Raw genomic sequence first — 15,159 nt, forward strand, 5'->3', positions numbered from 1 at the left:
GACATTCCCATTATGGGTGTGCAGATGACACATTTGAAATGATTGAAACTAGTGACTGTGATTAGCGGTTACCTTAAAAGAGTGCAGACTCGAGGTCGTGTAGCTTAGCTTCCTTTGCATTTTTGGACTGTTAGGATGCAGCTTTGGTTTAGTGTTCCTGCACTGATGTGAGGTTGGTGGGCGTAGGCCGCTTGTAGGATCTACATTTCGATTTGTATTTGTGTCAGAGGCTGAATCGCTTTCATGCAGAGCGCACTCTGCAGTCTGTGTTCCTACATGTGCGTAGCTTATTCCAGTGTTTCAGAGTGCAAGAGTATGCCGTTTTCATGCTACAAATCAGTTTTGATGAAAATGCATTGTGGCAAACTCTAACATAGCAGTTTTCTGTACTTGTAGCCGCTTGCCTCCCCCGCAGAGCACGGCTCTTCGGAGGCGTCTGCTATAAAAATGTAGGCTGGGGAGTACAGTACATCACACAGATAGCTCAAAAGGGTGTACTCATATTCTTTGGCATGCTGAAATTTTTCAAGTTGGTCATACTTAAACTTTTGCTCAGACCTGGTACTCTAGTTTGGGCCACTGGTTTGTCGCAGCTATGCCATTTTGGAGTGGTCACAAACTCACTGTCCCACAGTAACAAAATTTAGTCCCATCGTAACAACAGCGTAACAAACAAAATGTCAAACACTTCCATAATTCAGCATGTTATCTTTTACACCTTTATTTGGGCTCCCAATACACAAATCAAGGATATGTTCATCAATACAGAGTCTGCTTTAGATCTCATGATACATTGAATGGAAGGAGGTCTGGACTGATGCAATAAACCAATAACAGTTTAATTCTGAACTACAGTCCTATATACACAATCTTATTTTAGAGATCTGTATTTTCTTGTAGTTAATAACATTTATCATACTGAATAGTAATTGACAAGGTACAATCACACGGCCTTTTTTTTTTTTTGCGCTTTCAGCCGCTATATCTTAAATGCACTTTCACAGCAGATGTAAAGTAAACTTCATTTTAGCTCTATAGTGAATCTGCACAAAACTTCAGGCACGGCCCGATAGGCAAATGGAGTTCCCCTCACATTTTTATTTGTTCGGAACTGTTGATGCGCTCTTTTAAATATATGCAGACCGTGTTTCCTAAGAGAGACGCCAACGTTTTGCCGCTTTGTTTTTGTCAGCAAACCGACGAGGTGATACATCTCCACAGATACAGGTAATAAACCCAAACAGAGGAAGATTCGTTCTTTTATCAAAAGTTCAAGACCTGAGATTTTTAGTGAAACAAAATGTCTTAACATACAAAAAAGGAAGGAAAAAAAAACAAAAAACCACAAAACAAAAAAAACAAAACATGAACTGTAAACTGTCACAATGGTCGCGTCTTCCCTTTTGTGACTAAAAACATCCGTGTTAAAAATAGATGTCAGCTCAAGTTAAGAGAACATTTAAAAACCTCTTTTTTCAGCCGCATTTCAAAAACATCCAACTTTTGAGTGTGCGCTGCAAGCTAGTAGTACACAGCTCTATGACATTTGACAGTTTGACAAGAATCATCAATGATCAGTGTGTAGACACGACTGAGGGTGATGCAGAATTCAGATAACTTAAGACAAATAAAATCATTTTTAAAATTTTAATAAACATGGTAATACCTTATTGTAGACAACACTGGGGACTCTCTGGGTTACAAGTTCATCCCTTGGGCACTTAGTAAAGAGTCCAGCATGTCAAAAGTGTCTTTGTAGTCAGTGTGCTGCCCGTTAGATGTCAGCATGCCGTTGGTTCCGTCGTGGCCGTGGTGCTCCATCATCCTCTGGTTGCTGTCTGAGTAGTGAGACGAGCTCAGGCTTCCTTTGGAGGTCCTGCCGCTCTTAGACGAGTGGTGGTGGTGTTGGTGGTGGTGGTGGTGATGGTGGTGATTGTGGCTGCCGGCATCAGGGTGGGGTCTCTTACGAGACGAGCCAGAGGAGCTGCCCTCGATGCAGTGGTTGCCGGGAGTACGGGCAGATAAGGAAGAGTTGTCTATTGCCCCTCTGTTTGCGCTGAGGGAGTACGAGTGCGAGTGGCTGTGTTTCGAGTGGCGGTGGCTGCTGTGCTCTCTGTGTTTGTCTTTGCCTGGCAGAGCCCCACCCTGCTCCGAGCTGCCGTGGCGCTCCGATGAAACTTTGATCCGCATTTTGAGCTCCTCGCTAGTGGCCGAGCCGTTTTCTGCGTATGAAGCTGCGAGGCGAGGTTTTTTAGAGCTGGGCTTTTCTTTCCTGTCACCCGGCTGGCTGGCCTGCTGCGGCTGAGAACGTTTCTTGTGGTGGTGAGAGGACAACGCCGGAGGAGTGTAGACATCTGTGCTTGGCTCCTCCTTAACGCCGTTCTGCAAGGCCAGCTCGGCCGCGTGTTTCTCTCTGTACTTTTCCAGAGTCAAGACTTTCTGTGGCCGCGAAAAAGCGGCGGTGTTCACAGCGAGCTCGCTGCTAGTCCCGCCTGCAGCTTTGTGTTTGGGCTTCACCAGGGTGAAGTCTGAGTGGGCGGGCTGGGAGAACTGGTCGTACCCGCAAGCCTTTGATTGGTCGTTCAGTGGCTGGTATGAGGCGAACGGGGTTGTGATGGTATTTAGGTTGGGCATGTCTGTAGAGTCTGATGCTGAGGGGAAAAAGGAGTTGGTGACACCAGGAAGGCTTTCTAAGGATGTTCCCTGGAAGGCACTGTCCCCAGTTGAACCCTCTGTCTTTGGCTTCTTAGCAGCTTGAATCGCCTGCAGACAGAAAAGGCAAACTCAGCATGACATACGAACAATACAAATCTCCACAGTACCAGCTGTGCCCTATGTTCTGTGCTGTCTGATGTTTTTCACCTACCCTCCAGTTTCGTATCCTCTTCAGCTTGCTGGGTGTCTTCTCCAGGATTTGAAGAAACTCATGGGTGAGCTCTGAAAACAAACAAGGCAGCCTCAGCTCTACCAGCTCTCTAACAAGGGCTCAATTGTAACACACAAGGTGGACAAATCCACTGAGCGGGACTCGCTATAATTATTTGAATTCTGTGAAAGACAATGGAGCAAAACCATCAGCTGGCTCTACAGAGCTCTTGCAGATGGACAGTGAAAGACTGTATAACTGCAGTTTGAACATACGACACTAGATGCACTGAATAAGCAGATGAACAATTCTAAGGACAGCAGTAATGTGGCCATTCAGATTGTTGACATGAAAAGCAAGAGCTCGCTGTTTAGAAGAAACTTTTAAAGTACGAGTAAGACGATGGTCCAGTGTCAACTCTGTTCTACATGAGGGATAAAGAAGAAAACGGGTAACGTTGCTAAATTTAAAGTCAGAGCCTCCAGACTATGAAGAACTAGGACACCACATTTTCAGATTAAAAGGTGAATTACAGGTGTGTGTGACTACTTGACAAATAGTCACTATTCTCACTCCTGGGTACCAGACGTACTTGTCATTTAATCTAAATGTTAATAATTAATAGGGGTGGGGGAAAAAAATCGATACTGTGTAGTATCGTGATATTTTGTTTGTTAATAATGTATCGATACAGGGACAGCAGAAATCGATATTTTGTTACAAAAAAAGGTTTTCTGAGCAAGAATCCTGACATTCCTTCACTGTCCAAATGTGTTTAACTTTTTTTTTTGGCAACAATAAACATGACAGTTTACTTATTTTAAATTAAGACATGTTTTATTTTAATTAAGTTTAAAACTTTTTTATTTAATGTAAAATTATATTTTGTTTTAATTTACTTTCAAATTCTTCAGTTGCTGAAGGGGCTGCATAGTTTTCATAAACTGCATAGTTCAGAATAGCTATAATTGTACCAGATGGTTGCGTTCAGTTAAGTTGGACTAGACTGTAATACAAACCGTTCAGTTTGTCAACAATAAAACTGAAATGAGAGAAAGACTGAGTGTGAGATTGTTATTAGATCAAATGAATATTGATAAAGTTTTCCTTTATGTTCAGAATCTGAATATCGCAAAATATTTCAAAAAATTACAATAATAATGTATCGTGCGTAAAGTATTGTGATAATATTGTATCGTGAGTTGTATGGTGATTCCCACCTCTAATAATTAAACATTTTAATTGATACCCAGTGCTGGTGTTGTGTCCTAAATGTTATGCAGCCATCTGCCACCAGATAGAGCTGCAGCTCTGTAGAGCCTCAGTGTTCCCTGTAAAATAAAGTCAAACCTCATACTAGAAAGTAGTACATATGCAGGGTTTTCCTGGCTCAGAATGGACCTTTGGTTGAGGGGTGATTTTATATGTTAACAAAGCAGAAATCGCAGCACAGCCAACATTTTAATGTGTGTTTGGGGATTATCAGATGACCTCTGTGCTGTAAAATCAGGACAAATAAATGACTGAAAAGCAAAGCCCGATTTGTGTTAGTCTTTGTGGGTGAGGTCACTGTTACGTACTCGTGCAGCAGTCTGACAATAAAAAGAGAAAAGTGTTTATTGTGATCTTATCTACAGTCTGCACAGAAACAGATTCCTCAGTTCCTCTGATACACAAGACATGGAAATGTGCTGGTGCTAAAACTTTGTGGCCCACACAAAGTAAACGCTTGTGTCACACCCAATTTAGTGTTGGCAATGCTGTAATATACTACTGCTGGGAGCTCTGGCAGAGCCTGGGCTAAAAGTGAGACCCAGTTAAAACCAAAATACTGCAGCTTGGCTGGCTTATTCATCATATGTCTAAAACGCAGCAGCTGTGGATGAAGAGAGACCACACTGTTGGAAGATGAACACATTGTGTTTGAAGTTTATGTTGCTTTTTTAAACACATTTAAAGATACTTGATCAGAAAGAACAGTTTGTAACTTTTTGTGCTTTATAAAATGCTGAGAAGACACTTTACTTTGCTGGGATGTGAATTTCTACAACTCAAAATATGCTCTTACCGTTAAGCAGCTGTAACGTTACTGTGCGGTCCACATACTCCCACCAGTGTTTGCCATCTGTAGACACGGGGATCTCCCATTTGGACCACTTACAGGCCAGGTGGATGCAGACACATGCGACGACTGTGGGCCTGTACTGTAGGCAGAAGGTGGTGAGGTGCAAACTGCAGGAGACAAGAAACACAAAAGACAACTGTCAGCTGACGGATCTGCGCACCAACTTGCATGATCTACTATATATTTTACTGTTTAACAGACAAACAGTGGTGACTGTCAGATTCAGTTATCTTTGTATCACATACAATTATCCTTACCTCACAGGACTCCACTGTCTAAAACCTACATCTGTTAGATTGTGTTCCTAAATGTCTCAAATGATTACATAAATATAGACGTACTGATTTTTATTATTGTTTTGTGTTAATGTAAAAATGATGGAAATTACAAAACAACAGCGTTTCTTAATCTCTTAAGAAAAATAAAGTTTCAGTTTTGATATTTTTACACAGCGCTTATATACAGTATAAAATTAGTGACGATTCAAATGTAGCCACGCTGAGACTGAGAAACACTGATGTTGATAGCCAAGACAAGTGATTACGCTTTCAGTTTTCTACAGTTAATTTCTCCCACACCCTAACACCCAAACTACACTGCAAACTGCCCCACAAAGCCTGTGGGCAGCTTTGAAGTCATCATGTCACAGCAGTTTAATGTCACAACCAGTCTGTGGGCCACTCTTGCTTGTGCTCTTACGTGTCCTTCAGCCGGCTGCAGAGAAGCGCAAAGCCCACTGTCTGCGCTTTTCATGCCGTTTCCCCTGATGTTGTTTCACACCTCTTTCGTGGTGACCTCAGCTGTCGCTCCCTTAAAGGTTCAGGCCAATAAGTAGTCCACACTGAGCTACGAGTCGTTGTTTTTAGTTGGAAGAATGTGTCAAAGCCAGTTTATGTACCCCTGTGTGTACACAGCTAGCTACACACCAACAGTACTAAGTACCAACAAGCTTAACAAGTCATTCATCAAATGTCTTTGAATCACTGGAAGCTAAACGAACAATGACGTCTATATTCTTCCAAGCAGAACACACAGGCCCAACTAACAGAAGCTTTTAAATATGGGGTTGCAAAGAAATGGGTTATGTCACGGTAGCAATGTCCATCTTTTATATACAGTATGTGCTTAATAAACAGAGGCCTATTGTTGCATTTGAAGCCCACAGATAATATATTTGCACTTTATTATGTTTCAACTCTATTAGCCTTACTTTCTCCTAAAGTGTTAGACACATCTTTTACTTAGTCTATCTTTTATTAATCTGTAAAACAAAAAAACTTGAATAACTAAACGTTTGCTATGTCGAGCTTCCTATGTCACAACAGTGGCTGTCTTTTTACCAGGCTAAATCACCATGGTAACAAAACCAGGAGACTTACATTCAGAGTTTTAGTTTGAAATCAGCTTAAATGCCCTTTTTAATATACTTTTTTCCCCAATCAACATAATTTCCACTTTGATATATACAAACCAAAACAACGTCCGTGTCTCCAAAATTAGAGTATGGGACAGTTTTAATGTTTAGGTAAATCCAGTTTAAAGCTAACCCTTCATCTGATTAAGACTGATTGGAGAAGACAGGGCTCAGAAATATCATTTTGTGTGGAAAAAGAGTCACGTAACGCATGAAGTGCCCCCTGTTATGTGAGCACGAACAGAGTCTGAAGGAAGAAGGGATTTAGGTTTTGTCGAGCTAGCTAATATTCCTCACAGTACTCCGTAGTGACCCTCTGGAGTCCTCTAGAACAAAAGCATTCAGTTTGCAGTATAGTTTGGCGTTTCATTGTTAGCTCCTCTGGATTTAAAAAAGATCAAAAAGAAACATTTAAAAAGAACAGTAACCGTACTTACCAAGAAACTCTAAAAGTTTAAGAATCTTTAGTGGCAATCTATATTCAGGCTACCGTTTGAGACTTTTTTTTTTTTTAAAGACATGTGCACTCGGTACCAAACAACTTCGAGAGGTAAACAGCAACACTACACTCCACATTGTGCATTCAACCCCTATGTGCCAACACAGAGCCCTTGTACAATACACCGCACACAGCAGCCTGGTCGGTACTTCCCCATTGGGGGTTCCCAGGATCCAAGTGCAAACAGGGCGTTGGACACAGGAAGGGGTACCCTGCAGTGCAGGAAGCTATAGTGTGCCATTACAGTGCAATAATGGGAACAGGATAACAACCTGTTGGTAGCCATATAATAGGAAGTCTGTGCCAAATCCTTGCTTGCTGTAAAACAAGAGAAAAACTGGTTTTAGAGCAAAGCTGATAACACACAGCAGTAGTTCTTGAAAAGTAACAGGTGAGGAAAAAGGTAATACCTCGCACTAGCTGGGAACATCGCACAACATCTGTGTGCGGATGATCAACTGTTATTTCAAAACCTGCAAGCAAGAAGGAAGATCGTCAGGCCAAGGTGCAAATACAGAAGCAGAACATCAGTGAAATAATGTTTTGTTTTTTTTTTACATTTGCTCAACAGAACGGGAGGAAAAACGCTGCATCAGAATATGTGAAAAAGTGTCAGCATGCATGTGTGGTACTTTAGTCATTTTCTTCTGTGTGTTACACTGGTCTATTGTAGAAACCAGGAAAACCAAGGACAGAAGAAAGTGTGTGCAGTCTGTGCAGCACAGCCTGTACTCACCCAGAGTTTGTAGCACGATTGTTTCCAGTGCTACAAGCTCTTGTGCCTGCTGCTGGAATGCCTGAAACAGATCAAGCCGTGAAGAATTAAAAACGACTCTCGACAACCACAAACAAATCCATTTTTATAAGCGCACACACAAAACAAAAATACAATCAGTGGACAGGAATGTTAATGGTGCAAGCATTATACATTAGGGATGTCACAAAACTCGAATTTCAAACTCGATACCATTTTCAATGCCATGAAAAGGTGTCGACACCATGCTGCAACAACAGGAGCAATGGCGCAGAATTCATTTCTGCTGCAGCTCTTTACATCCCCAGTTCTGCTCATCAGACCTGAAACCCATCTGATTCCTGCTCTGCTCTGGATTTCACTCATTATTTGCTCGGATTAGTTCTCCACACGCTGGACTCTACTCAGTTCAGCTATGGATCGCCTGCTACTTCACAAAGCCAGCGACCCATCAGTGTTTGTAATCTACTCTGCCACGGCTCAGTACTCCAGCACGACCTGCAGTCCACCAGCTGTTACTTTAATGCTAACAGATGGCTAATGTGGCTATCAGATAACTGCTAAAAGGTAAATGGCTAATGCTAACGTGTGCGCCTTCCAGGTTAACATTTATGAGAACTGTTTAATACTTCAATGCTGTTGAAATGGAAACTTTCCTGACCTCTGAAATTCCTCCTGAACTCTTGTTCAGTGTTATGAAGGTTAACTACTTCAGCTGTTAGTGAGAGGAGGAGCTGTGTGAAGTTGTGTGTCGAAGGCTGAGGCAAAAGACAACACTGTTGGTATCGATGCTGTTGTAAAGAACTTTCGTAATTCAGTAAGAATTTTAGTATAAATTATAGCCAAGTATCATTTCTTTGCGAACCCTATTAGATATAATTGGTTTAATTTGGTGGACACACACACACTGACATACACAGACTCGTTTATACAAAAACTTAAAAGGTTGATGTGTGTCGGTTTCTGTTTTGTATGGGTTTTTCTGTGTACTTGTGGCAGTCACCGTGTGCTAACAGTCAAGATTGAATTAAGCCCACCCAATCATCATTAACAATTACATTTTCTTTTAAGTAAATGGAAGTTTAAAACCTCAAAAAAGCCAATATGGCTTATGATAGAGAGGAAAAACAAAAGAAACAGCCATGCTGCAAAACATGAAAAAATTTGGATGGTAACCAAATAATCTTTGTCCTTTCTTGTACAACAAACTAAGACTGAAAGGCTTTTGATAAAATTAAGAAAATTCAGCATGCAACTCACGTTTAACAGTCTCTGATACTCAAACATCATCTATGATGACACTCAGCGAACTGTAACAGAGGCTACTTCTGTGAGAAGCATTTGATTAAATTAAGCAAATTCAGTAATTAACTCACATCAGTCTCTGACTTCAGAGTCAGCTGTGACAACACATATGTTTATTCTAGACATCAAACTGCAGCTGCGGTTACTTTACAGACAAAAAGCTGCAGTCTGCTGCCTGCCATCGCTGCCTCCAGTCAGAGGTCAAACCTAACAAATGGAGCGATCCACACAGACTCCAGTACACATCTCATGAGTGTCGCCTGCTTTACACCAGACAACAGTGCTCAAAGTAATCACTTTGTTAATCAAGGCCTTTCCAGCTCATTTTCACATTAAATTAATATTATCCTGATCTACTCAGCCATGTCGACATCTGGCACTTCTGACACACAGGAGTGGGCCTTCACATGCAAACAGAAATAATGGTTATGCATCTACCCGCTTTTATATAAATGTGGTTGTGGGGAACAGTTGTACCAAACCAATGAAAGACTCTAGTATAAACATGGTTAGAACCCGATGAAGAGAAGAAGGACGGGCAAGTTTTTTTTATACATTTAAAAAGGGTGAAAGGTCCAAAAGACAGAGGCAGACAAATGTTAAGAGCCATTTTGTCTATTTAGCTGATGTCATCCTACGCTTTGGAATTAGTCACCAACCATATGTGAGCAAGGCTTTCCAGCAAACATTCACTTCACACTGGGAGTGAGATAAACTTCCAGGTATGTCTCTGCCTCTCCTTTCTCTAGGAACAGCACAATTTTTTGTGCTTGGGGCCACGTAGTATGCATTATAAAGGATAGCTAGCACTACCTTAACGGTCACATAACCCCCAAATGACCCAGGCTCACTCCCAGTAGTGATATTGTTATTTCCAATCTCTCAAGGTAATGATAGGATAATCAGACCATGGAAAAAGGTGCTCAACCTTTAAGACCGTTTCCTTTCAGCTCATGGCACACAGTTGGTTTAGAAGATTATATACTGGCATAAACAGAGGGATCGTAAAACCTCAGAACTAGTGATCAACATGTGTTAAAGTTTTCCAGAGCTAAATGAGAGAGCTGAAATAAAATAGATCAGCAGGACACAAAGAAAAGAAAAGCAAATTGACAAAAAACCTCAGCCTCACATTTCTACTAGTCGCAGCATTAGTACAATCCATATGTTACCTCTAAAAACCACACTATGGTCTGTGAAACATTAACAGTGACTTACAAAGTATGGAAAATCATAAGCTCCAGAGCAGTCACAGTTTACTCACGTTGCTTTTAGTGTCCAGAGGAGGATCTTGTGGGTTAATCCAGGCATGGGCTATTTTAATGACGTGCTCCAGCTTCCTGGGCTGCTCCTCAACTTTAGCTGCCAGGAACAACGTAGTCTGGGAAATTATCTATACAAGGGAGGAAAGGAAAAACACAGTTTGGCTAGTCTGCGGCAAAGGTGATCGTGATATCAGCCAACAACGCAGCGATACTTACATTTCTATTGAATTTGGTGAAGGAGTGGATCATATAAAACCTGTGCATATAAACTATAGCAGTGTTGATAATTAGTTGAGAGCTGAGTGAACGGTTAAGGAAATCACATGGATGGTTCACAGGCAAATAAACAACGCCATTAGATTAGAAGCTTAGTACTGAGCTAAGGCCTTGGAGATCGCAAAACGTGAGGCCGCGGGTTAAAACCCTGTCAACACACTTATAATTACACAAAGCCCACATTTCCAATGTGGGCTGGAATCGTGTGTAGAGTGGCAACATGTTTACAACACACATACGACTAATACGAGTACTCAGTTATCTCTGCTTTTAGTAGACACAAGCTAACAATAGAAACAACAGACTGACGAGCCAAACAATAGCTAAGCTAGCTAGCGGGCCTCATTACCTCCGGCGGGTCACAAACGTCCTGTGAGAGGAGTTAAAATGGCTCATCTTATCAGACAGGCCTATGTATACAATACCGAACCATTGGACACGTGTTTACACAATCACAATATAAAATATAACAAACATTTCATTTCGAGCCCCACTCTATGCTAAAGCTAACTACAGACAGCCCGCCTGCCGTCCGGCAAGACTCAGCGTTTCAGAAAGGATACACGTTGAGTCTCTGGCCAATTTCTTGGATTAAGTTGGCAGCCTGCTGTCGGTAAGCGAGCTCTTTGTCTGCTTCTATTCCACAGCGTCGAGACGGCGTGTTTTCGAGCTGCTCCCGGGTGAAGAGCCATTTCGTAGAGGGTCCCCGGTGGACCGCCATTACGCTCCCACTGCCAAGCCCGACGGTCTAGCACCGGGAGGGAGTGGGGCAAGCGGGGCACCGGAAGGAAGAGAGAAGACGCGTAAACCGGCACGAAACCGGTAATATATTCTGTGAATAGCGCCCCAACGGTCGGTGGTGCAAATCGCACGCCGTGTAGACGATGCGTTACTGGTGTCCAACCCGATTTTGTTTACAAATAAAAAAACAAACAAGTCCAAAAACGAAAGCTGAATTATATAATTACTCCAGTAGGTTGCTTTATTTAGCCCAGAAACACTAACGGCTTGTCTGTGTAGTTTCGCAGTAATCCATTTAAATTAATAGAACAGCAGTAAAAACTCTGACCTCGACAAAGAGAAGAGCGTTCTCCGGAAGTCCGAACTCTCGTGCGAACTTACGAAGTCCGGACTAGCGAGAACGGCAGTACGGACTCGATTTAAAAAATAATAACAAAAATATTTATATTATTAAATATTACCCACTACAGGTCACAACTGTACTTTGGGCATTGCTGTTATTATATGTATTATATGTATACGTGTATATAATGATGCAAGTGTCCTTTGACTGCTTTACCTTTGTGCCGATTTTTATTAAAATCAAACATAAAGTACAAAAGACTTATGAAAGCAGGCATGCGGGTTAGTTTAGTTTGTTTGTTTATTTATTAACAATTTTACTGTTATGGGTGTTTACACATCCAAAAAACGATCACTGTGCATGTTGATGATGTCATCAAGCTGCGCCTGTTTTTGGTCGAAAGCAAAACAGCTAAAACCATTATGATCTACAAAATGGCGGGCGACAGTCATAGCAAAGAGATGAAGCACTTTTGAAATATGGGGAAAGCCAAAAACTGCGCTTCCTCCACTTCCATAACATTGATTCATTAATGTTGAATTCTCTCGCAGGTTGTTCCCATGTTGTTGCAGTATATTAATAACTAACCTCGTATTGTGGATGAATAATCTCAGTTGTTCTCCTGACTGAAGTTTGGCCCGTGTATAGCATCTTGCTATGCGATTGCATTTGTCCCTAACCACCAGAATCCCTCACGTTAACTTTTAATGAGTGGAAAAAAAGTTGGCGTTCATCCTCCAGCTTCACTGTGCTAATGTTATGCTAACATAGCTGTGTCGCTAGCAATCACGTAGCACATCATTATATATCAGGTAATCCAACTTCAGTAACTCTGCAAACGCCACTGCTGTTTAGTTTTCTGTCTTCATTTATGTTGGAAGTGATAGCAGAGCTGTAAGTTTTAATTAGTTTCAAAAGTCTCTGTCAGAACATGGTATGAAATGTTTAGGTATAAACTAGCGAGCTAACTTCCTGTTAACTTCTAACTCAGTTAAATTTAATAAATTCTGTTTTCATGGATGTAAAACTTAATTGTTACACCTGATAAAGCAGCAACGCTGATGATTTAATTAAAGATGAATGAATTTAGACCGTTTTTATCTCTTAGTGTTCGTTTGACTTTGGGACCTGAAATGGACAGAGTTTTGGACCCAGATTACTCCGCGAAGCTCCTCACTACGGCAGCCGTAATGCTCTGACAATCTATCAAGCAGTGCTGATTACCAAAGTTGTACTAAAACATTTTGTAACAGATTTCTGCATGCAAAAATCGGTTCGTACGGTGTACATTTTAGGACATCATCAGGTCTCAGGAAAAAAGTTGTCAGGTATCAGACTCACACGAAAAAATGTCAGGTCTCAGACTCACATGAAAAAATGTCAGGTCTCAGTCTCACATGAAAAAAAGTCAGGTCTCAGACTCACATGAAAAAATGTCAGGTCTCAGACTCACATGAAAAAATGTCAGGTCTCAGACTCACGTGAAAAAATGTCAGGTCTCAGACTCACATGAAAAAATGTCAGGTCTCAGACTCACATGAAAAAAAGTCAGGTCTCAGACTCACATGAAAAAATGTCAGGTCTCAGACTCACATGAAAAAAAGTCAGGTCTCAGACTCACATGAAAAAATGTCAGGTCTCAGAACACGAGCTATCAGACAGAGAGAAAATCTTCCTGCAGGTGGCGCTGTTGTCACGTCCCACCAATGACTGTAGTGACAGCTGCAGTCACGGAGAAACTTTCGTATCTCTGTTCGGGAATAGCAGCTAGAGCATAGGTTCTGAGAGGAGGGCCAGCGTCTACGCTTCGAAAACACGACCGAGTGTTTTAACCTGACAGCCGGAGGTGTTCTTCAGTAAACTGGACTACCCGGCAGAAGGACCCGAGGCCCCGCTGCACTGTTTCGGTAAATTAAATGTGTTTGTAAGCTACTAACTACCGTCCTTAGCTAGGTCCTGAGACCTAGCTAGCTAAGATGTCAGGGTTCGTTTAGCTAATCTGTGCAGGTGAATGAATTTACACCAACTAAAGAAATCAAGAGAAACGCCCCGGGCTGCTCAGTCACTAATTACTGTTACTGTACTTTTATTACAAGTATTATACTGTAAAAGCAACAGGCTGCACCCTGCTTCAGCTCCTGTGCAGAGCTGAATATTAAATATGTGCAAACAACAGCATGTTTTCAGTCTCTTGCCACATCTGTAAAGACAGTAACATTTTTTTAAAAGCTTGTACTTCAGTAACTCCTCATTAATCAGTAACTATGGATTAAAGTACTGTAGTTTACTGTAATACTGAAAAAAAAAATGTAAGAGAAGAACTTCAGATCCTGAGTGTGTGAGGACAGAAGAATCAGCTTTATTTCAATTTTGAGGGATAAAATTTATATCTGAGTTTGATGGTTCTGTTCTCTTTGTGATTACAGGAGCTGCCCTCAGATTCAGACCTCAGCCCCATTGAGTGACAGCAGACAGATCATCCAACATGTTCATATGTTAACCGTAAAATGAACTGATGAAAACAGTACAAAGGTTAGAGTACCACATGTGCTGTAGTGAAAGCTGCAGCTTTATTGATAAAGTTAAAGACAAAAAAACAAAAGGATTAATCACTCATGTAACTGTGTCACTATATATCAGCATTAACAGGACCTCAGTTTGGTGTTTCAGAAAGCTGCTGATCTCAGACCTGCACAGTTTCCGTTTTAAACACTTGATGTACTCAGCTGCATGAAGAGCATATGAGATTTTGTCTAACACAATTAAATAAAACCTGATGAAGGTCAAAGGTCATCACTTGTATGTTGCACTACAAACTTGTCATCTGGAATTCATTCACAGTTAAAGTGATTCACAGTTATTCATACCAGAGTAACCAGAGAGGATCACATATTTTTGAATATATAACTTTCTACAGGACTGAATATCATATATTTATATAAAAGTCTGGAGCCTTTGGGGAGTATCCGAGTATTTATAACATTACACAAAGCAAAGGTCTCATCACAGTGTTCATGAAATGCTGGGTTTATCCATCTCCTGGGGTGGGCCTACGGAGGGGTGCTGAAGATTTCCCTGTGAGGGAGCTTCAGTCTTCCTGGTGTTTCTTAAATGATGCCTTTTTGAGTGGGTCAACAGAACTTCTGGCACAGGACAGCTGTGATGAAAGAAATGGATGGACCCAGAAACCCAGCTTGGTCCTGATGGTCTCCCTCACTAGTTTCTCTCCCGGGTGAATGTAGCTGTTGATATAATATGGACTCTATTATTAAATGATAAGAACAAATTAGACTACATTACTGAGACGTTCTGCTGATGTTTTTAAAGTCTCCATGTTACCAGGATGTAGAGATTTAAACAGTTTTAGATCCATTACACTCACAGTCTTATGTTAAAATCTCAAAGGACAGCATTATATTTTTGATATTAACAGAAACTCTGGGCTTCTGTAGAGTGTGCAGATGATTTCATCGCTGCCTAAAAATGTATAACAAAACCTAAGGAGTGCTGAATTCTTCAATAACACAGACTATTAGAGTAGCAGGTGTGTAGCATCGCTAACTAGCTAGCA

General features: G+C 41.2%; 1 protein-coding gene across 1 annotated transcript; it reads right to left on the reverse strand.

Moving 5' to 3' along the window:
• Nucleotides 1-696: 696 nt before the first annotated feature.
• On the reverse strand, nucleotides 697-11,599 carry ccnt2b (cyclin T2b). The gene is made up of 9 exons (XM_085151679.1): nucleotides 11,068-11,599; nucleotides 10,445-10,526; nucleotides 10,228-10,356; nucleotides 7,641-7,701; nucleotides 7,315-7,377; nucleotides 7,177-7,222; nucleotides 4,935-5,098; nucleotides 2,867-2,937; nucleotides 697-2,763 (listed from the first exon to the last, which is right to left on the reverse strand). Exons 1-9 carry the CDS (start codon nucleotides 11,223-11,225, stop codon nucleotides 1,699-1,701), a joined length of 1,839 nt encoding a protein of 612 aa, XP_085007805.1. The 5' UTR covers nucleotides 11,226-11,599; the 3' UTR covers nucleotides 697-1,698.
• Nucleotides 11,600-15,159: the final 3,560 nt, after the last annotated feature.

This window comes from Neolamprologus multifasciatus, chromosome 23, assembly GCF_963576455.1.
Source record: "Neolamprologus multifasciatus chromosome 23, fNeoMul1.2, whole genome shotgun sequence".
In the NCBI taxonomy this organism is placed as follows: Eukaryota; Metazoa; Chordata; class Actinopteri; order Cichliformes; family Cichlidae; genus Neolamprologus; species Neolamprologus multifasciatus.